The sequence below is a fragment of the Megalopta genalis genome, chromosome 14 (assembly GCF_051020955.1).
Source record: "Megalopta genalis isolate 19385.01 chromosome 14, iyMegGena1_principal, whole genome shotgun sequence".
Classification (NCBI taxonomy): domain Eukaryota; kingdom Metazoa; phylum Arthropoda; class Insecta; order Hymenoptera; family Halictidae; genus Megalopta; species Megalopta genalis.
This window is the reverse complement of record NC_135026.1, coordinates 5,308,433-5,332,302: the sequence shown is the minus strand read 5'-3', so window position 1 is coordinate 5,332,302 and position 23,870 is coordinate 5,308,433. Positions and strand designations below refer to the sequence as shown.

Genomic DNA, 23,870 nt, shown 5'->3' with positions numbered 1-23,870 from the left:
AGGTCATGGCATATTCTTTATCTCCACAATTTTTGTTCTACCATATTTTCTGTTTCAATAACTTATCCAGCAAGTCATATACTATTCATTATATCCAAAATTTTTGTTATACTATATTGCACATTTTAATAATTTATCCAACTCTTTGTCTCAAAAATTTGCAGTCTGCTATTTTCTATATTTTAAACATTTATGCAATAGATCACAGAATATTCTTTAGCTCCACAATTTTTGTTCTACTATATTTTCTGTTTCAATAATTCATCCAGCAAATCAAAGACTATACTTTACATCCAAAATTCTTGTCTCACTATATCGCACATTTTAATAATTTACCCAACAATTCATACAATATCTTTTCCCCAAAAAATTTGTATTCCACTACATTTTATATAACAATTATTTATGAGAGAGCAGACCTTCTGTAGCCTGTCCAAGATATCACAGTGAATAAATCAGCATAATTTCCACCGTCTACGGTGCCGTTTAACGGTATCGGTGCAAGTTTCGCGTAGCTCGGCCCGATACCCTCTTAGCACGGTAGAAATTTAAAGGACACAGGCCGCGAACTGGTCGCAGCCGAGGGTCACGGCCATCCTCTCGTTTCCCGACCGATTTACGAACAATAAAAGAGACGCGCGCGATTAATCCCGCGGTAGCAGTTCAGCGATTACGTGTCGAAGATCGCATCGCGCCGGCTCACCGCGCGCCGGTTGCATAATGGATCTTCCATTAAATCATACACGGTCCCGAGGAGAAACCGCGAGCGCATTTTCGCTGGCTCGCAGAACGTCGAAACTCGACGATAGCGTACTCGGCTGAAACATAAATGACTCATTAACCAGGTCGATAACTATCGATTCTTGGATTTTGTCCGTGAAAGTTTTCAACGAATGGAGTGTCCCGAATTGAATGCTATCACTGGCAGTCAATTCAGCTGACACTTACCAACGGAGAGTTAAATCTTCTTCGAAGAATACACGAGTGCTTTGTGGAAATATTCGTTGAAAGCTTTATATTTTTGAGTTAGAAGTTTGGACTTTAATGAGTAGCATTGTTTGTTTGCTGGATTTTTGGAAAATTTCAGGAGTTGAATGTTAACGAATTGTTTATATGTTATTGAAGTTAAATATTGAGCAAAGGAGGGCTGGTGAGTGTTGGTCTCAAGTTTGAGCTAAGTTTGAGTCAACTTTGACGATACCTTTGAACCGATTTTGACTCAACTTTGAGACATGTTCGAGCCAACTTTGAGACAACTTCGAGATAAGATGATACAACTTCGAACCAACTTTGACTCAACTTTGAGCCAACTTTGAGCCAACTTTTAGTAAAGTCTGACAGAACTTTGGCTCAAGTTTGAGTCAATTTTGAACCAACTTTGAGCCAATTTTTAGTAAACTTTGACACAACTTTGAGACATGTTTGAGCAAACTTTGAGACAAGTTTGACACAACTTTGAAATAAGTTTGAGCCAACTTTGAAACAACTTTGAACCAACTTTAAGACAAGTTTGACACAACTTTGAGGCAAATACGATATAACTTCGAGCCAACTTCGATGCTACTTTGAGCCAACTTTGAGACAAGTTTAAGCCCAGCCTGATCCAACATCGCGTCAAATTTGTTCCAAGTCTGACCCAACTTCGAGTCAAGTTCGATCCAAATCTAAACCAACTTTAAATCAAGTTCGATCAAAATTTAACTAAGTCGAAGTTAATCCCGAGTAATGTCCAGTATTATTTCCGTGATAGCTCTCAAACCGAGCTCTAAACTCGGCACATACGCCGACGTGTTTCGCCGAGGGAAAAACATTTGAACTATCCCCGAGTGGGAGCAACGTCGAAAGCCGATAGAATTGTACGGGTATTGTATATGAGAGATTTAGTAACTGGAATGGGACAGTTGTCACGCCCAGCCGGTATCGCCTACGGTACGTGTTTTACACAGAAGTCAAGAAGCACCGGCGTGCATCGATTTAAGGGCCTTCCGGTAGCATCGATAAAGTTACGCATGCGATTACGTGTCGAAGATGCTATCACCTTGAACGTCGTTACATAAGGTTCGCCGGGGACGCACAATAGGGGCCCGATGTTCCATTAAACCGTATGCAAATACCGGGAGAACAATGGAACGCGGACGGTTGGATCCGACGTTCGCGAAAAGTCAGTGGTCGGCTGCCGGAACGCTTCCTGGATGTGCCAAGCGATCCAGGGGATCCCTGAAGAAGATCCCAGGGCATTCAAGCCCGTACTTTAACCCTTCTTACACGTACTTTGCATACCAGCGCACACGAACCGTCCCGATGCACTCGCTAGACCTAAACTACAACCTCTCGGCGCTCCTTGCGCTGTTCGCGCCGGGGTTCTAATTCACGAACCGGTTAATTTGGAGCCGATGAAACGTGACGGGTGCCTTCGACGCACGGTGGTCTGGCGAATCGGCCAAAATTATTTTAGCATTTTCTCGTGGTTTGAGGTTATGGTACGGTAGGTCGTTGAACTTGTCTCGACACCAGCTAGAATATTATCGGGCTCAAAATATATATTAACATTTACGGACTTGAGATGGCCAGCATTTTTTATGAAAAATTGTTTTTTTTCTCCAGATTTTATATTTCGATTTCTAGAAAAATTACCGTTGACTTTCGTTGCAACAATCTTTTTGCAAGAATCTTTTTTCTTTAATTTTCATTACCTGGTCTTTATAATGTTATATATTATTGCAGGACTGATCGAGCGAAATAATTTTGTAGATTTTAATCAAATTAAATAACCAACGATCCAAGGCCGAAATTATTTTAGCGTTTTTCTCGTTGTTTGAGGTTATGGTACGGTAGGTCGTTGCACTTGTCTCGACGCCAGCTAGAATATTATCAGGCCCAAATATTTGTTAATTTGTTATGGACTTGAGGGGTGACCAGCATTTTTTATGAGAAAATACTTTCTTCACCAAGTTTTTATATTTATTATTATATTTTATATTATTATTACTTTATATTTTATTTTCTGTATTTATTTCTATTTTTGCAAGAACCTTTTTTTTAATTTTCATTATCTAATCTTTATAACGCAATATATTATTGTAGACGGCTATTTCGGGCGCTCGCCGCCAGATGGCCACGTTTCCCGCTGCTACTCGCTGCCTCATCGATCCACACACGAATGTACACTACCAGCCAAAAGTTTGGAACCGCGTGAAACGTTTATCGGAACATATCCGCCGCTTTCACCGCAGAACCGGCATTCCCCCTGTATCTGAAAATTTGCAAAACCACGCGAACATTCGCAATCTATTATGGTCGTTAATTCGGTGAGCTTCCGCTGGTTCTTCCACGGCGTTGGAAACTTTCGTTCGGTAATTGGCCCGTCCTCAAATCCGCGGGTTAATTACGCGATAATTATCCCGTAATTTCTCTTTGTTGCAACACCAATTTCTTCCTCAACGATCCTTTAGCACGAAACCGTCGGATCGCTTTGCTCGCCCGATATCGAAACCGTTGCCGTGTAATAAATAAAATAACGATTCGAAGTCTGCCGCAGGGAACCCGACGGTTCGCGACGGTACCCGAATCGGAACTCGGGATCGTTCGGCCGCGCGTCGCGGCTGCTTCTCGCCGGCAGATTTTGCGAAACGCGTCGCGCGCTTCCTTCGCGTCTCTTCTAAACGAGGCGAGGTGATCGACCCGGCGACGGCGACGCGACGCGGCGAACGATAATTACCGACAGCCGTTCGGCAGGGAACGCTCGTTAACGAGTACGGCCGCGATTCGCGCGGCGGATAGAGGAGGCCCGTGGACGCGGGCCGCGGGTGTGGCTGATTGAATATAAATCATAATAAATTGTACGACAGTCCGGAATTAATTTAGCCGGCGATGATTTAAGATGTTTCGTATCCCGCGTAATTGGCGCCTCATTTCCGCGTCCAGCCGCGCCGGACAGCCGCAGAAATTCATCTTCCGCGCGCGAAACCGCTGTCGCGTCGTTATTCCACGCTAACGGAATTCGCGGATGCTTTGCAGGGGATACGTGATCGATCATGCCCCCTCTCGGCCGCTCGCCCCGCAGTCGCGTTCGTTATCCTCTTAACAACGTTCGCACGCGGTTTTCACACCGTTCGATCTCTGTCGATCGACCACGGACGGAACAGTCGTGACGTTTATCGCGTAATTAACGCACGGATTTTTGGGGCACGGATTTAATTGCCGAACGATTGTGATAGACCGACAATGTTCGCGTGGCTGGAGACATTTTTTAGAAGCCGGCGGAATCCTGTTTTCGCGGCGAAAGTGCAAGGAATATTTTTTGAAACAGTTTTTCTCGGTCCCATAGTTAGGGCCGTATACAGGCTGTCCCAAAAATGTTTCGCGATCCGAAAATGGATTCCTCAGGTTAGCTGGAGCAACTTTTTCCTCAGCGAAAATGTTCTACGAGGCTCCGTTTACGAGATATCGGCATTAAACGCGGACCAATTGGAGAGCGAGGGTGGAGCGATGACGAACGGGGGCGTGGCTCCGTATGTTTTTCGTTAATAACTCGTGAACGAAGCTTCGTGGAACATTTTCGCTAAGGAAAAAGTTGCTCCAAATGACCTCGGCTACCCCTTTTTCCGGATCGCGAAACATTTCTGGGACACTGTGTATACAGTATCGGTCAACAGCTTGGTATCGAGAAAATTGATTTTTCGAATATTCCTTGCACTGGAATCGAACGAATTGAAGTTCTCGAACTGAACAAATTGAATTCCTTGAATTGAAGACAAGGATTGTGTTTTAAAAAAATTTGTTTATAAACAATTAACACGCTGCATTTTGTTTTCACTATCTCGACAGAGACTTAAACGTATTTACTAGCAATATAAAATAAAATAGCAAGGCTCAAATATATAATATATAAATATAAATATATATAATAGTTATCATAGACTTTTTCCGCCTATTTGTATGGCAACCGGTCACCGCGTGACGGCTCGCTTCACGAATGAATTCCCGCGGTTCCGTAAAAGTGTCGAGCGCCTCCCGGCATTCGATTAGGCGAAAACACCGGCAAGTTTGTATCGCTGCTTTTCCGTGGACGCATCGGACCGTTCGTAAAATGCCACCGCTCAAAGTGATTGGGCGTTCTCCGGCGAATTTTCCGCGGCATTCCCGGCATCCCTCGCAATCACCGCGGATCGTGGAAATACCGACGACGGCTGCGTACCGTTCGGCGTCCTTCTTTCGCCGCGGGGCGAGCCGGCTGACCGGCGATCACGATCAAGATCATTGACTTCTCACGAATGTAAAGCGATCCCCTGAAACGGCCCCGGTACTATGCCGGTGCGATCTTTCGGCCGGATATCACGTGGACACGGGGAAAGGAACGAATTATCAAAGTCGTGCATCGCCGCGACGTCACGAACCGGCGCGCACAGGCCACACCGACTCTTTTTTTTTCTCTTCCTTCTCCCCGCCTTGCGACAACACCCCACCCGGTGCAACCCTTCCCCCTCCACTTTTCGACAGTACTCTTTTCTTGCTGCATATTTATTTTTTTCCAAGCGGCTTAGCGTGTCACGGGGTCCCCGGCTTTGTCTCGTCGCAGGTGCAAAAAATGTTTTCAGTGTTTGTTCCAGTGATTGTATTGTTTAAATTTAACGTTGCTTTTTTAATGGAATCGAGTCAATAAACTTAAATTCGGGGACAAGAACTTCTTCTCAGTTTGTGGACTTTTGGGATCATTTTTAAATTTTGGTACTTTATGGAAGGAGATCTTTGTATTGTATTACTGTTTTTATCATTATTTATACAGTTTAATGTTTATGATAATTTTTGATATTTTCTATTAATATTTGGAAGGACTTTAGCATGTGGAAATGTGTCTTCATAGTGATAGATTCGTGGTATGTAAAATTTCTAGAATAAATTTTGATAATTTATTAACATTAGTACGACTTTATGAATTATCTAAATGAAATTTAATATAATAATTAATTTAATGAATTTAATTGATTATGAATTAAAGAGGCTAAGAATTTGTTTCTATAAATCGAATAATGTAACATAAATAAGGACGACCATCCTAACACTGATCTAACTCTGACCTAATCCTGACCTAACTGTGACCTAATTCTGACCTAACCCTGATTTAACCCTGACCTAATCCAGAATATCCGGTTCACCCAAGCACGCCGACATTTTGCACACAGCCGAAAGTAGTTCGAAATATCGGACCGTGCAATATACAGGGTGTCTCATAAAACTCGTTCACTTGTACTATCTCGCTTGTTTTTTACGATAGAAAAAAATGTCAGAGGAAAACATTAGTTGATTCAAAGGACCAAATACTGTCATAGACAACAAAGTTTGTTCGAGTTTATATTTCTTGAGGTTTCAAGGTGAACGAAGTTGCCCCTACTTCTATGAAAATTTCGTGCTCAAGGTCGCGCGAAGGTCACAACATTACAGGTCATTGGATTCGTCTCGACTTCGGGTATCATAAACCGATAACAAAAATACATCGTCCGATTTAAAAGAAACTTCGATGACCTTGAGATCTCAAAAGATATAACCGTGAACAAATTTTGTCACCCTAATATGCGCCGCTCTGAACCAAATAATGTTTTCCTTTGACATATTTTGCTATCATGACGAACAAGCGAGATATTTCAGATGCTCGAGTTAGGTGAGACGCCCAGCATTTAAGTTTCATCGAAACCGAAAAGGTTAATTCTTTCGTAATTAGTTACGCGCGGCGCGACGACGCGGACGCGTACGATAATGATTGTTATGCCGGAGACGTGCCGCGCAACGCCGGCAATTTGTATGCCGTTGTTCGAAACAGTCCGGGATCATAATCACGGTTTAGCGAAGCCGAGAGAGGCAGCCTTCGTGCGGATCACCGCTGGTAGCGCTGGCCGGTATCTATGAGTATTATCTCGGTGTCCATGCCGAAGCCGTGACCCCAGTGACAACGTCGATGTCACGAGCGCCGTTCTTCGTGCAACCGAGGGAAAACTCGCTGCGCCGTCCAGGCAAATTCGCCGGGCTCCCTTTAACGAGCTGGGAACTCGAACGTCGATTGCGATATATTCGCTTTCTGTGGAACGCAGAAAAATCGCCTAATGGCCCCTTCGTCTCTAATTATGTCAACAAGAAAAAAGTCAGCACTTAACTTCTTAAAATTAATGAAAATTTCGCTCGCGTCTCGCTTAAACTTTACTTTGGGGGTTTTAATTTTGTTGACCTTCCAATGTACGGTCTGATGAATTCTGTCGAGAAAAGTAGAAAAATCGAAGTCCCGAATCTAGGAATGTAGTTAAAATAAGCCTGAATTCATTTGTTAAAAAGTAGAGTCCAGACATAACCTGTTAAAAACGCTGGAAATTCGTCAATTTTGGAGGACGCGTATAATTTGTCAACGAATGAATTTGGGACACTGGAAAGTAAAAAAAAATAGAAACCTTCACGGAAATGTTTGGCCGAGGCCAATAATATACAATAATTATAATTATTAATTTTAATTATTATTATAATGATTAAATATTACAGCTATATATTATATATTATTAATATAATATTGTATATCATATATAATATATTATATAACAGATAATTATAATATATTTTGTATTTATTATTTAATTAATTATTTTATAATTTTATATTTATTATATTTATATTTATACTTGTAATAATAATATATAATATATAATTATATATAATAATATAATACGAACTGGTCCAATAATATATAATAATTATTATAATTATTAATTTTAATTATCATTATAATAATATTATTATCATTATAATTATATAATATATATCATTATAATATATTTTGTATTTATTATTTTATATTTTTATATTTATTATATATATAACTACAATAATATACAGTATATAATTATATATAATAATATAATACGAACTGCGAGACGTCCGAGAACGATAAATCAACGATTTACAGATCCGATGTAATAGCTGCTGCACTCACGTATTTTCTTGTCGAGGTTCTTGCGAGCAACGTTAGATAACGCGTTCGAATTTATGCAACGCGAGCGCTTACGAGACTTCGAAGTTACGTGAACAGTTTTTGTTCTCGAAACTTTAAACGATGACTCTTCGGAAGACCCCTTCAATTTGCTACATTTTTTGCGGAAATCGATTACACGATTCTAGAGCAATCGATGAGTTTTCGTGCATCAGATATCGATTCAGCCGGTCTCGCGGCGCGAGCAGCGCTGACGTCACCAGCGGCGGACAGAGTCACGTGACGCGGCGAGCAGTATCAAGTGGGGGAGACCTTGGCGGAGCCCGTCCAATGGGAAGCGCCGCGGCCTTCCCCCACTTGCTACGCCTCGCCGCGTGGCCCGCTGGTGACGTCACGGTTCAGCCAGCACTATCCCAATCAGCGTTCTCGGGCGGGCGAGTCGTCAACGGAGTGGGGATAGGTGACGCATTCGCCGCGCGTCCGCGTGCAGCGACGCGGCGCATGCACCGGGTGTTTCGATAATTCCGGACGACGATCGGGTCGCGATGTAAAATTTCTCGGAATTTATAACGTTCACCCGGTAGACGCGCCACGGCGCTGTGAATAAAGCGAGCCGACTCGAAAAATTTCATTCTACATATTCGACTTGAAAAAGTCGATTCGAAAGAAATTAGCCGTTCGGAATAGCCGCCGCGACGCACGACAACGCCGTTCATTAATCGTACAATGGCCGCTTTAACAGACATTACGGCTGTTTGTGCGAAATTCTGCCGGATCATCCTCGATCCGCCGGACAATATGTTAACGTCTGGATCGGAGAGCGATCGTGGCCGCGGCCCACGTCACGATCCACCGATCTGCCCGGTTGCCTTGCATCCCGTCGCCTCGATTATCAGGCCCGATAGTAATTACCCGGCGATGTTCGGAAAGATACGCAGCCACGTTTTGTTCCTGCGACGCCGGCCGAGCTACGATTCGAATCGAAAAACTGGTCCCCCGCTGACGCGAGCCATAAGTTTCTGACAATCCCCCCGGATCGGCCGTGGAATTCGCAGTCCTCGGACGGGACTAATCGGGCGATCTGAACACGGTGACCTTGAGAACATTTATTTCAAGGACGTCGAAATCGCGCGGACGCCCGCGCGCGATTCCGAAGCGTTCAAGGGCGCGACGAATGTTGTTTTTTCGAATCGATGTATCAGATTTCTTTTTTTTTTCAAGCAAGCATTCAATATTTTGCGACGCGATTGGGCACGCGCGTTTGTGGCTATTTCGAGTGCATAGTGAATTTTTTTTCAAGTAAATGCGATCATAATCACGCGAGTTATATATTATCTTGTGCGAAGCGTTTTGTGACATTTTTTCTTAATTATTGACTCGATATGCCTAATCGTTATTACGTTAAAAAAAATAAGAAAAAGACGAAATAGTCTTTCAAAAACTGCGAAATAAAATTATGTCTGCGTAGCAATTTTTGCGCGACCAAAAAAGATGTCTACCTTAATTAATATAAACAATTTTGACTCTCGAATTATGCAACGATCTCCAAAAATTTATTTATATAAAATTTACGTTAATCTCGAAGTTCCACCAAGATAAAGGAGCAGCCAGAAAGAATAGGAAAAATTTCGAGAGGGGGGGGGGTGGCGTAATCGCGTGGCAGGTGAGTCCTGCGATTCGCGGAACGATTCATCTCGCCTGGCGGTGGTGTTGGCCGGTTGAATTTTTCGGATGGAAACGAAATGCGAATCGCCCATTAACCGCACGAGAGGGTAGAGAGGATGGCCGTGCCACGATCGCGTGTGAGAGAAACCCGCGAACGAACGGACCGCTGGAGGCTTCTTGTACCTGTGTCTTAGGATGTAAGATGCGCCGTGTCTTGTTACTACTCTTATCTGCGCAAGAAATATTAGAATCGCATTTAGATGGTATCGGGGTCGTCAATTGAGCACGATTACGTCTTTAGTTGTAGGGAACTTTTCTATTCGACACGCGAGTATGTATGTACCTCGTTCTACGTCGTCTAACGGTTTATACCGAGAGTTATTCAACGGCACGCTGCGCGCCGTTTGGCCCCGATAGCTGGCCGAAATGATTTATTGCGAGGCCGAAAGCGAGGATGGATATTGATTGCGAATTTGCGTTAGCAATATTCGTTGGATTGTGAATGTGGATTATGAATGTGGATTGTGAATGTCCATTAGGAATGTATATTATGAATGTACATTAGGAATGTGTATTACAAATTTGTATTATTAATGTACATTACGAATGTGCATTTTGAATATTCAATGAAAATGTACCTTACGTATTCGCATTATAAATGTACATTATGAGTATGGATTGTGAATGTACGTTACGAATGTGTATTGCGAATGTACATTAAGAATGACGACTGTGCATTACGAATTTGTATTATGAATGTACATTACGAATGTGCATCTTGAATATTCAATGGAAATGTACATTACGAATTCGTATTATGAATGGACATTATGAATGTGGATCGTGAATATACATTACGAATGTGGATTGCGAATGTGCATTAAGAATGTGCTTTATAAATGCATGTACATTGCGACTGTGCATTAAGAATTTGTATTATGAATGTACATTAGGAATGTACATTGCAAATATACATCTTGAGTATTCGTTGGAAATGTACATTACGTATTCGCATTGTGAATGTACATTATGAATATGGATTATGAAAGTACATTAAGAATGTGTATTACGAATGTACATTACGAATGTGCATTATGAATGTATGTACATTGCGAATGTGCATGATGAATTTATATACATTGCGAATGTGTGAATCATGAATGTATGTACATTATGAATGTGCATTGCGAATTAGTATTATGAATGTACATCTCGAATGTGCATTACGAATGTGCATTACGAATATCTATTATGAATGTACATTGCGAATATACGTTACAAGTGTGCTCTATAAATGTACGTACATTGCGAATGTGTATTACAAGTGTGCTCTATAAATGTACGTACATTGCGAATGTGTATTACGAACGTGTATTATGAATGTACATTGCGAATGTACATTACGAATGTGCATCATAAATGTACGTACATTGCGAATGTATATTATGAGCGTGTATTATGAATGTACGTTGCGAATGTATATTACGAATGTGCATTACGAATGTTCATTACGAATGTACATTATACATGTACATTACGAATGTGCATTATGAATACTTGCACATTGCGAATGCGACTTAGGAATGTACATTTCGAATGCACACAACAAATATTCATTGGGAGCGTTCACTATGAACGCACGTTACGAATCATTCTTTATAAATATATATTCCGTACGCGCATTATAAATGTGCATTACTAAACGTTAATTTCGGATGCGTATTATGAACGCTAATTTGGAACGTTCATTTTGTCCTTTCACGATGAATATTCATGACGAACGTGCATCGCGGAATGTACATTATGAATATTCGTTACGGACCGAACAATTAGCCAACAACAGAATAAATTTGTAATTTGAATTTCCGGAGCAGAGTGCAATCTGCCACTTGGCTGTGTGCACGTACACGCACGGGGCCCTTTACCCGTCAACGATGATTTACGACGATGCGGTTCCCGCGTTTCAGACCGCTTTCCACGTGTCGTAGACCCGGGGACTTACGCGCGCATGCATATGGAGACGTAAGATGCGGTCACTCTGAGCCACGGCTCCCTCCGCCGGTCGCCGAAGAAAAAGTGTAAATTATCGCGATGTGGGAAGAGCCGCGGTAGTAATGCCACGCAAACGAGACGTTGCCGGAAGAATCGCGAGATTTACTATTCACCCTTAATTGTAATGCCACGTCGGTGTTACTGATTCCCATCGCTTCGTGACCAAGGACTGCCGACTTTCCTGCGGAGAATTATTTTAAAGCTGTTTGCCTCGCGATATTAAACGCGGCTCCACGGAATCATTCGTCGAGCTTCGTTCGCCGATAAAAAGACTGCTCGCTATCGGCGATATCAAACATTATCCAGCCAATACTAACCCCGATGTTTGCGTTTGTTCAACGTCTCTCGGAAAAAAATCACGGAAGTGTTTGCGTTCGATCGCTTCGGGCTCGCAGTTTGCTCAGTCAAGGTGAAGTAGGATTTTTAAGTTCTCCTTTGATTTTATCTGGACATCGTTCCGGGTGTACACAGTCATAAATCAACCTAAAATTACAACTTACTATATTTTTATATTTTTCATATTTTTACATTTTTTATATTTTATATTTTTGTATTTTTGTACTTTTGTATTTTTGTATTTTTGTATTTTTTTATTTTTGTATTTTTGTATTTTTATATTTTTACATTTTTATATTTTCATATTTTCATATTTTCATATTTCCATATTTTCATATTTCCATATTTTCATATTTTTATATTTTTATATTTTTATATTTTTATATTTTCATATTTCTATATTTTATACTTTCATATTTTTATATTTAACAGTCACTAAAATGTAATAATACAGACAAGCTAAAAATCATCGTAAAATATATTAAAGTAATTTCTGCGTAGTAAAGGATTAGAACGACATTTGCTCCTTGTTCGAAAAACGTCCAATCGCCAGTCACCAACATAAATTAATATTATTCGACAATATTTTACTATAACATTTTATTAGCGCAGTTTGATGTTCCCGAGTCTCCGGTAACCCCAGTCGGAATTTCCGGATCGTTGTCACCGTTTACGCTCTGTTCGCGACGGTGGTGAAGGTCAGGTCGGCGGATACTGTTAGGTATCTCGGTTCGCAAACAAAATCGCGGAAAAAATGGTAGCGGTGGTTCGGGATTGGTTGTTCGGCGCGGCGAGGTAGCGGCGACTTCTTTTATTTCTGGATGCTTATAAGGAAACCGGTACCGTGTAATTACCTTGAGATACCGCTACAGTGTTATCACACCCTTTCCTCTTTTCTCTTTGTCGTATCGCCGGTAGCGATAGAGATCTTTCCTCGTCTGTCTTTATAAAGTGGTTTGACCCGGGGGACCTTGACACTTGACTTCGGGGCCGTATCCTTTCTTCATTGAACGAGACCGTTAGCTTCGCTCGCTACCTGAAGGGTGACCCTACTTCCCTTCTGCGAAACTATTACGCTCGGTCACATCGCCATTGTATGCTATATCGCTGGCTCCTAGGAATGTGCAATGTAAATATTCATTGTGATTATGCATTTTGATTATTCGTTGCGAATGTGCATTGCGACTGTGCATTGTGAATGTTTATTTAGGATGTGCATTGCGAATGTAAATTTTGGATGTGCATTTTTTAATGTGCAGTGCGAATATTCACTGTGAATGTGCATTTGGAATGTGCATTCCGAATATTTATTACGGATGTGTATTATAAATATTATTATATTATTATTATTATTATTATATTTGGAATGTGCACTACGAATGTGCACTGAATATGTATTAGGAACGTGTGTTATAAATATTTATTTTGAGTATGCATAAAAAATGTAAGAAGATTCACGATAAATGTGCATTTTAAATATACATCCTGAATATTTATTATGAATATTATATTATTATTATTATTATATTTGGAATGTGCATTACGAATGTGCACTGAATATTTATTAGGAACGTGTATTATAAATATTTATTTTGAATATGCACTACGAATGTGCATTCAAAATATTCACTAAGAATAAAGGAATGTTCGTTATGAATATTATGAAATTATACATTTTGAATGTCTATTATGAATGTATATTTTGAACGTTCAATATGAATATTCATTTTGAATATTCAATATGACTACTCATTTCGGACATTCAATATGAATGTGCATTCAAAATATTCACTAAGAATAAAGGAATCTTCGTTATGAATGTTATGAAATTATACATTTTTTGAATGTCTATTATGAATGTACATTTTGAACTTTCAATATGAATATTCATTTCGAATATTCAATATGACTACTCATTTTGAACATTCAATATGAATATGCATTCAAAATATTCACTAACAATGAAGGAATGTTCGTTATGAATATTATAAAATTATACATTTTGAATGTCTATTATGAATGTACATTTTGAACATTCAATATGAATATTCCATATGACTACTCATTTTGGACATTCAATATGAATGTGCATTCAAAATATTCACTAAAAATAACGGAATCTTCGTTATGAATATTACGAAATTATACATTTTGAATGTTTATTATGAATGTACATTTTGAACGTTCAATATGAATATTCATTTTGAATATTCAATATGTCTACCCTTTTTGAACATTCAATATGAATATTCATTTTGAATATTCAATATGACTACTCATTTTGAACATTCAAAATATTCACTAAGAATAAAGGAATGTTCGTTATGAATATTATGAAATTATACATTTTGAATGTCTATTATGAATGTACATTCTGAACGTTCAATATAAATATTCATTTTGAATATTCAATATGACTACTCATTTTGGACATTCAATATGAATGTCCATATCGAATGTGCATTGTGACTATTCATTTTGAACGTGGGTTCCGAATGTGCATATTGGACATTGACTATGAATATTCGTTATAAATATAATATAATATAATATAAATATAATTGATATAATAATTGATATAATTGAATATATATTGGAATGTTCATTGAGAATATGCATTGTGAATGTACATTATGACCGTCACTTCCAGAAACAGTTCAACCGAACCTTGAACATTCGTAATAGCGTTATGGCAGTGTGCCAACCGGCGCTAAAAATCTCCGCCGGTATCTGATCGGAAGTTCAAGTACGATAAACGGGTCCTGCGCCCGATGCCGGTAACGGTACCATCGGATCCTTTCTCTTTCTATTTCGCCGTTGTATCTGCAATCACGATGAAAGTCTTCCTCTTGTCTACAAGCTCGGACCGACTTGACCTAGGGCCCCGGCACTCGATCAACGAAAATTCTTTTCTCACGATCCACCGATCATTCCCTGTCGCCGATGCTAATCCTCCGTGTAGGGGATAATTGTCGACGTCGCGCGGCGCTCGATAACTTCGAATCGAAATCGTGCCCGGCGATCTATCGGTTCACCTTGCTCACCGCCCACGCGGTTTCGTCATTCATTAATTCGATACCGAACAATTGATCGATAAAAACGATTATCATTTTTTTTCGAAAAATTTTGAACCGATTAATTTCATTAAATTAGCCGAAGATAGATAAAGATAAAAAATGTAAACATATATAAAAAAATATTTAAAAAATACACATAAAAATATAATAAAACATAACAAAAATAAACAAAGAATAAACATAAAAATATAAAAAATAAACAGAAAAATATTAAAAATAAACATAATAGATATAAAAATAAAATTAAAAGTATAAAACAAATAAACATAACAAAATATAAAAAATATAAAGAATAAACATAAAAAATATAAAACAAATAAACATAAAAAATATTAAAATATATAAAAAAATGAACATAAAAATAAACATAAAAAATAGCCGATTAAATTTCGAAAAATCTATGGACGATTTATAAAATTCCGAGGACTCGATTTTCACGTTATTCGTTCATGTATCGAAATCAGGGTGAACTGAGCGATTTGTATTTATTTCGCTTCCCGCGCGGGCGAGTTTTTGTCTCGAAAATTTATTTGAAATCGCAGTGGCCTCGATCGTAATTATTTTTTGCTGCAAGCCTGGACCAACGAAGCCGTTCCCGCGAGACGATTTAATTGCAAAATGCCCGGGCCCGGTTCGATTAGTTCCGCTCCTCGATCGATCGGGCCTAACGGTGCCCGAAATCTGGCTGGCCGGCGCGTGCATGGTTCGCGTTCCACCGGAAGATTTCGACCGGACCGTGACACCGAAGAATTTCGCCGGCGCGGCGTGACGGGGCCGAACGAGAGAGACGACGCGGGGCGCAAAGGAGCAAACATTCGTCGCGTACGGAACCGTGAAGTAACGGTACAGGGCCACTCTGGGAGTCCGGGAAAAGAAAGGCGAAAAAAATAACAAGACCGGCCGGCCATCCGCGACCCCGATGAGCGTCCCGTTCTTTCGAGAGGACTGCTCCCCTCCCCGCCCCTCTCCGCCGTCGCTTCTCCTTGTTCTCATTCACGTTCCGTTCGGCTCGCCTGGCTGGACACCTCTGGCCGACCGATTTTTCCATGAAATCTCATGCAAATTTCGAGCCCCGTGCCTCGGGCCTCCGATAATTAGCCGCTACTTCGAGGATTTTAACTATGCAATGGGACCGAACGGGCCCGTCTCTCGACCCGATCTCGTGACTACGAACAGTTTCCTATATCGGAAATCGTTCGCGACTTGCGTAACTTTTATGGAAACTAGGAAGACGGGGCTTGTTTTTTTTCCCCGTTTTAATAACGTTTAATCGGTGCAGAGTCTAGATATTTCTTTGGGAATATTCTGTAGGCTTTTATTCAGAGATTATTGTTACGGTTTTTGGGCCATATTTTTTTTGCAGCGTTTGGCAAAATTTTTTAGCAGATTTTTGGATATTTTATTGCCATTTAATTGTTTCATAGTTTAAGAAATTATGATACTTTTTTGGGAATATTCTGTCGGTTTTTATTCGGTGATTATTGTTACGATTTTTTGGCAATGTTCTTCTTCATGTTTGGCAATATTTTTTAACAGATTTTTGGGTATTTTATTGTTGTTTAATTGTTTCACGGTTTGAGAAATTATGATATTTATTTGGGATATTCTTTAGATTTTTATTCAGTGATTACTGTTATGGTTTTTCAGCAATATCTTTTTCAACATTTAGCAAAATTTTTTAGCAGATTTTTGGATATTTTATTGCCATTTAATTGTTTCATAGTTTAAGAAATTATGATACTTTTTTGGGAATATTCTGTCGGTTTTTATTCAGAGATTATTGTTGAGGTTTTTTGGAAAGATTTTTTTCAACGTTTGGTAATATTTTTTAATAGATTTTTGGATATTTTATTGCCATTTAATTGTTTCATAGTTTAAGAAATTATATTTTTTTGGAAATATTCTTTGTTTTTATTCAGAGATTATTGTTATAGACTTTTAACAATATTTTTTTTTAAGCTTTAGCAATATTTTTTAGCAGATTTTTGGACATTTTACTGCTATTTAATTGTTTCATAATATTTTTTATGAATATACAGAGTGAGCCACGAATTAGTCCCACGATTTCTCAGGCTCTTGCGATGATACGATAAAAAAATATTTTCTCTCAAAGTTAATTAGTATTTAATCAACAAAAAATTGCAATAGTTCAAATCTAAAAATAAATTGATTTTCAATGGTGACTAATTTCTGATTCACCCTGTGCATTGTTACAAAAATTACCCCATTACCGTCGAAAAAATAAAATGTGAATAGCGTGGCAATATCGGATGAGATCCCCGTAAAAATACAGGGTATCCCATAATAATGTTAATAGTCGGAAATGAGGGATTCCTTGTATAATCTGAAGCAACTTTTTCCTCAGAGAAAATGCAATCGGCCGCTTCATTTACGAGTTATTAACGAAAAACGCTGACCAATAAGAGGAGAGCTCGGCTGGCGCGCGAGGCGGCCGAGCCAACGAGCGGTCGAAGCGCGGCTCCGCCGATTGGCGCGGCCGCCTAATGCTAGGCGAGCTCGCTTCCCATTGGCCAGCGTTGTTTCGTTAATAACTCGTGAACGATGCCTCGTAGAAAATTTTTGTAAAGGAAAAAGTTGCTTGAAATAACCTCAGGAATTCAACATAATTACGGGACACCCTGTATATTCCCGATTCGCATAACCGCGGCGCGCCGCGTCCGCATGAACGAGGCCGGAAGCCACGAGCCCACAATGCGAACAGCGTAGGAGAAACAGCCGGCAACGACCGATTAATGGGCCGCGAGGGTCGATTGAAGTCGAAATGTCAGTGGAATACGGCGAAACGATAAATCTGCCGGTGTCTGACGAAGCTTTTGTCCCAAAAGCGTCGCCGTTCGATTTGATCGGTCGTTCGACACGCGAAGGAATCGTCCGATACGCCGATGCGATCACCGCGTCTCCCGACGCATTGTTCCGTTTACATTAGCCGAACTTTCCCTTCGCGAACAGTGCCGGAACGAAGCGGTCGTTGCGTGTCGCGATTACACGGGGCGGCGGCGTTCCGCCGGCAATTATTCGCATCGGGATCAGCGAACACCGCGGACGGCGCACCGTTATCGCTCTATAATTCCTGCGTAAACACGAGCGCATAAAGGCCGGCGCGCGTAATAAAGACGTCGGCGACGCCGGAATATCGAATGATTAGCACCGCGGTGTAATTGAATTAACCGGCGAGCCGGGCTCGTCCCGGCGGATACACGTCGAGCAGCGAACAATAAGATACCGCGCAGCGATACGATCTCTGAAACAGTACACCGCCGCTACGCGACACCGACGGTCGCACGGTCCCCGGTTCCGCCGAAAATCCCGGCCGGGTGACCCGTCTTCAAATCCAAGACCGGGCGTTCGATTTTTATCGAATCTCGAACGAAATTGTAATCGGCGAATGCGAGGACCCTCGAAGCGATATTTAAAGACGATCGCAGCGCGGAGATGAAAAGTGGCGACTGTGAAAAGCGACGTGAAGTAACGTTGCCACAATGTGCAGGGCAATGACCTTGAGAAATCTCACTAGTATCGCATTACGTGCCCCTGAAACCATTAAAATTTCGTTCGAAACGTTTTTCAACGTCGTAGACGAATTCGAAAATATTTGATCGATTTAAATGCGTCACCCGGTATATAGAGCGGGGCGTTTGGAACAAGAAACTTGCATAACTTGCTTGTTTTTGATAGTAGAAGAAAAAGTGCCCAACGAAAGTTGTTTGTTTTCACGGGGCGCATTGTACGGTGTCAGTAGTTTTCTTATAGCTGTAGACGCAGAGGACGTGTGAAGGTCAAACATATTTTTTCAAACAGGATGACCTAATTTTTTTTTCACACTCCGGTAGAGTCTTTCAAGACGAATACAATGGTTTATAAAGGAAGGCTATTCAAGGTCACAACGTGTGAACTACAATGAATTTGTTTTGCCATTGTATTCGTCTTGAAAGACACTACCGGAGTGTCAATAAAAAATTAGGTCATCCTATTTGAAAAAATAAGTTTGACCTTCATATGTCCACTACGCCTCCATCTATAAAAAAAGTTATTAATATCGCCTAACAAGCCCCTCGAAATTGAACAACATTTACCCGACACGTTTTTTTCTATCGCCAAAAACAAGCGAGTTATTTTTATCTCGTCGCGAATGAAATGCGACACGCTGATTTCCAGATCGTCGAACTGACCCATTCCGTGACCTATTTTTCCAGAATCCCCGGCGGCCGAGGGTCGGCAGGGTCGCGTGTCGCTGCAGACGGAGCCGGCGTCGTCGAAAGCGAAGCGGGAGCAGACGCTGCACAGTATCCTGGCCGCGCGAAGGCGGCAGATGTTCGGGCAGCGGCCGCTGGAAGTCCGGGCCCCGAATCGGACCCCGAGGCCGGTGGAGCCGGGACTGAAGGACTCGTCGGACCTGCTGGAGGCGCAGGAGACGCGGCACGGGATGTACGTGACGATGTCCGGCGGCGAGAAAGAGGAGCCGCCGTTGTCGGAGAATGAGGGCCCGACGACAGGGCCCACCGTTGAGCTCGTCACGAAGGATGCCGAGCGGCAAACGACGACGGAGTCCGTCGCCGCAAGTACCAGCACCACGACGATACAAAAAAATGCGACCACAACGATCGGGCCCCCGTCGGGCCCAGCGGCGAAGGAGCCGGAATCGCGGAAGAAGAACATCGTGTCGATGCCGGAGTCTCTGTACAACTACTTCCGGCCGGTGGAGAGCAACATCCCGGTGGAGGACATGTCTCAGTTCCTGTACTTCGGCCAGAAGATCCAGCCGGAGCCGCGAAACGGCACGGCGAACGACACGTTGGGCCTAACGACGGCGACGAGTTCTAGACGCAGGTACTCGATGAAGCGGCTGGGCCTGACGACGCCGTTGCCGCAGCTGGAGGAAACGAACGACGAGATGAATGTCGCGGTGGAGCGACAGTCGGCGCAGAGTCCCAAGGTCGCGAAGCTGAAGGGCCCGTATAGGGGCCCGGATGGCGGGCCGTTCTACCGAAAGGGCAGGCCGACGGATCCGACGATCGCGTCGAACGTGATCGCGACGGCGGACGTCGCGGTCGTGGGGAACGGGACGGGTCAGGCCGGGGACCCGTCCGCTCACGCCGCCCAGGCCCAGCTGCGTCGCGAGAGAGGAAGTGCCGCTGCCCACGTGGCCGCTGAAACGCGGAATGCGGCCGGCGGGCCGGGGAGCGCCGCGACCCAGATACCGGGCCGGCAGCCAGTTTCCGCGGACGCGGACAAGCCGGCCGGGGAAAGTGAAATCGGTTTTCGGGCCCCGGCGGGCCCGTCGGCGAACGGCGTGGACGCCGCGGCGGAGAACTCGTCGACGGACGGGACCCGGTCCGAGGAGGCCCCGGAGATGTACGGAGACCACACGGAGCAGATAAGGCGGTTCGACGTGTACGAGCGGGGGGAGGGGGGCCCGGAGCAGCCGCGGTCACGCGAGAGCAACAACATCGAGACGTCGACGTCGCGGGACAAGGCGGGCCGGCCGCCGACGACGGAGCCGTTCCGAGTCGAGTGGACGTCCCCCGGGACGTCCACGCTGCGGATAATCGTGACCGACGTGGGCCCGGGGGATCGATATACCGTTAAACCGGTCGAATCCGCGGCAAAACGAGTGCGCGGTGGGCCTCACGGCGACGGTGCCGCCGCGAGCGGCGCTGCCGAGCTGCAGAGCGACGCAGCGGCCGAGGGAACGACGACGGCGACGAGGCCCCGGCACCGGGAGCCGAAGCAGCGGACAGGGAAGGAGCAGGGCGGCGCGGGGGATCGGGAGCAGCGTCGACATCAGGAACAACAGCAGCAGCACGTGTACGCTTACACGATAACGAACGTGACGCGGCTGTTGCGCAACTACACCGGACCTGGGCTAAGCAGAGAGGAGCACGGAGGTGCCGGCGGCGCGGCCGAGATAACGACCGGATCGGCGCTGCGCCGTCAGCCACCGGCGCAGCCGCCGCAGCCGCCGCTGCCGCCGCCGCCGCCGCCGTCTCCTCCGGTGCTTCCTCGTGCCGGTAGTGGTATAGAGGCGGGCCGAGCGCCGGCGGAACTCAGTGCCGGCAGAACCGTCGAAGCAGTCGCAGCCGGTCGAGTCACGGCTGGCGTATCACTGGTGGGGGAACGGCAAAGGAAAGCAGGCGCAGTCGCGGCGGACGGAGCACCGGCGCAGCACCACCAGCACCAGCTGACCGTAAACAAGAGCGGCCTGAGGCCGAGTAGACCAACGGAAGCGGCCGGCAGGGGCGCCGTCCGATGGAATCACACTAGGACCAGGAGCGCAGACCTAGAGGGCTTTGGGGACAGGAGGTTCCTGCGGAAGTCGGCGAGCGCGGTGCTGAACCAGCGCATCGGAGGCGGTCAGGAGGAGGAAGTCGGCTCGGCTAAGAGGCGGAGGCTGGCGAATGGGCAGCCCGCCGCTTCCGGCAGGAGGCTGAAGGCTGCCAAGGGCCCGGAGGACCCCCGTACGTGGAGGGGCCCTGTGAATGGATCCGTGAGCACCTCACCGAAGGACCCAGGGGATGAGGCCGCTGTGAGTAGCACAATCGGCAACAGGACACCGGCGGACAGCATCGCGATGGAGCAAAGGACCCAGCCGAGCGTCGAGGCGACCGAGCCGACCACCACTCAGCAGCCGGTCGTCGACGCCGACAATTTCACCGGGCCCGCCGAGCCGGATGCCAGGGCCCGATTAAACTTGTCGCCGAGTGAAAAGGAAAGCGTGCCGGCGAGCGGGGCCAGTGCTCCGGGGAGCGGAAGCGGCTCGCCGACCGTGACAGTGACCGCCGCGGCGGCCGGCGAGACGGCCGAGCCGCCGAAAGGGACCGCCGCCGGGTCACCGGTCCCAGTTTTTCCAGTTACACCGAGAATAATCGCGGAAACGGCCGAGAACGAGACTTTCACCTTGCCGGCGACCGGCTCGGTCGCCGGCCGCGACGCGAACCAATTGACGGACGGCGGGGCTCACGGGCCCGGCTCGTTCGAGGTGGCGAACATGGACCCGTCGGAGATCCAGAAGATGTACCGGTCGAAGAACGTCAGTGAGGCGACCACACCGGCGACCACCGTGCAGATCGAGGTCTCGACGACGCCGTTCGAGGAGAGCACCGTGGGCCCGGACTCCCGGAAACGGCTGGCCGGCGAGCGGTCACCGGAAGTCAGGGGCCGCAACCTGTCCGACAAGTCGAGGGACAAGGACGACGTGCTACCGATCATGCAGCTGTACAATGACTCGGATATTTTGAACGGTAGTGGGCCCATGCACACGTTCGGGCCCGACCGACGGGCCGAGCTGCCGACCCAGAAGCCGCGGGTCCCCGTGACGACCGACGAAGCCAACGAGACGACAGCGAAAACTGTGACGAACGAAACCACCGCTGGGCCCACCCGTGGGCCCGTTACGGAGACCACGAGGAAGGACAGACACGAGGACAACCGCGAGTCCTCCGGCGGCCACGTTCCGCCGACGGGCCCCGGCAGAGGATCGAACCGGACCAGGCACAGGCCCGTCTATCACCACGCGATCCTGCCGGAATACAACGTCTCCGTGTACTCGGACGAACTGAACAGGACGTTCTTCGAGGCCGGGCTGATCTCGGTCAGTCCTAGGGAGTCGGTGAATATCAGTGAAGTGATATCGAAGCGGCACGACGGCGACGCCATCGCGTCCCAGGAGACCGTCGCCGTGGTCAGCTACATACTGGCGACCCTCGTCGTATTCCCGATCGCCGTCGGCGTCGGGCTAATTCTCAGAAGACTGATACTTAGGAATCGTAAGGTGAGTGCACGCCGAACAGACCGGGCCCCGGGCCCCGTTTCGTAGAAAGCGCGCGGCGCGGTAGCGTCACCCAGCGATATATAGGTCGCCGAATGAAAGTGGTCTCTCTACGGTGATCTTCCGCGGCTGGCTCGGTGGCCAGGCTCCAAGCGTGAAAGTTCGCGGAGGTGTAGAATCCAGGCTGGTGTCAGTGACCTCCTTACTTTTCGCCGCGCATCGCTCTGTAACGCGGGTGCCGCGGTCCGACGCGCTCGTGGCGTCACGGTGCAGTTTTACTTCCGCGGAGGCCACTGTACTGGGTGTCCGAGAACTTCCGGAACGCACGATTTTTCTTTTGGCATCGGCTGAGAGAGGGAGATTGCTGAGGTGATTTCGAGAAACTTTTTCCTTTGCGAGAATGTTCGCGGACGCTTCGTTCGCGAATTATCCGCCAATAAACGGTGACCAATGAGAGAGCGAGCGCAGTCGGCGCTCCGCCTGCGAGGCGGCGTCCCGCTCTCGCGGCCACTGCGGCGTCGCGGGCGGTGTCGCAGGGCGGAGCGTCGGCCGCACGCGCTGTGCTATTGGCCGGTGCGTTTCGTTTGATAACTCGTCAACGGAGCCACGGAGAAGATTTGCGCAAAGGGAAAAGTTGCTTGAAAAGCTTCGAGGAACCTGCTGGTCTATTCTAATCTAATGTGCTGTTTTCTACCCGCCGAAGTCGTTCATAATTATACTGTGGTTCTTCACGGAAAATCAAAATTTCTGCTTTAATTTCAAGACACGCGAGATAAATACGTTTCACGTTCCTCTTTTAATCACATTAATTTAAAAAACAGTACATCGGTATTCTTCGGTCATCTAAATTCTTCTGCCGCTTTAAATTTCACCAATTTATTTTTCTCATGAATGAATAAAATTCGCAGTCATCTGGTTAAATTAAAAAAAGAAAAAAACGTTACGCTGTTGCAAAAGTTGTTCGAACGAAATTTAACAAAAAAAA

The 23,870-nt window shown here is 44.9% G+C and overlaps 1 protein-coding gene across 1 annotated transcript in view; it reads left to right on the top strand.

Moving 5' to 3' along the window:
* LOC117225703 (uncharacterized) overlaps positions 1-23,870 on the top strand; it is a 378,875-nt gene that overhangs the window by 321,988 nt on the left and 33,017 nt on the right. Inside the window, exon 2 of the mRNA XM_033479417.2 lies at positions 19,314-22,888. Within this exon, the coding sequence (XP_033335308.2) occupies positions 19,314-22,888 (3,575 nt within the window). The remainder of the gene's footprint in view (positions 1-19,313; positions 22,889-23,870) is intronic.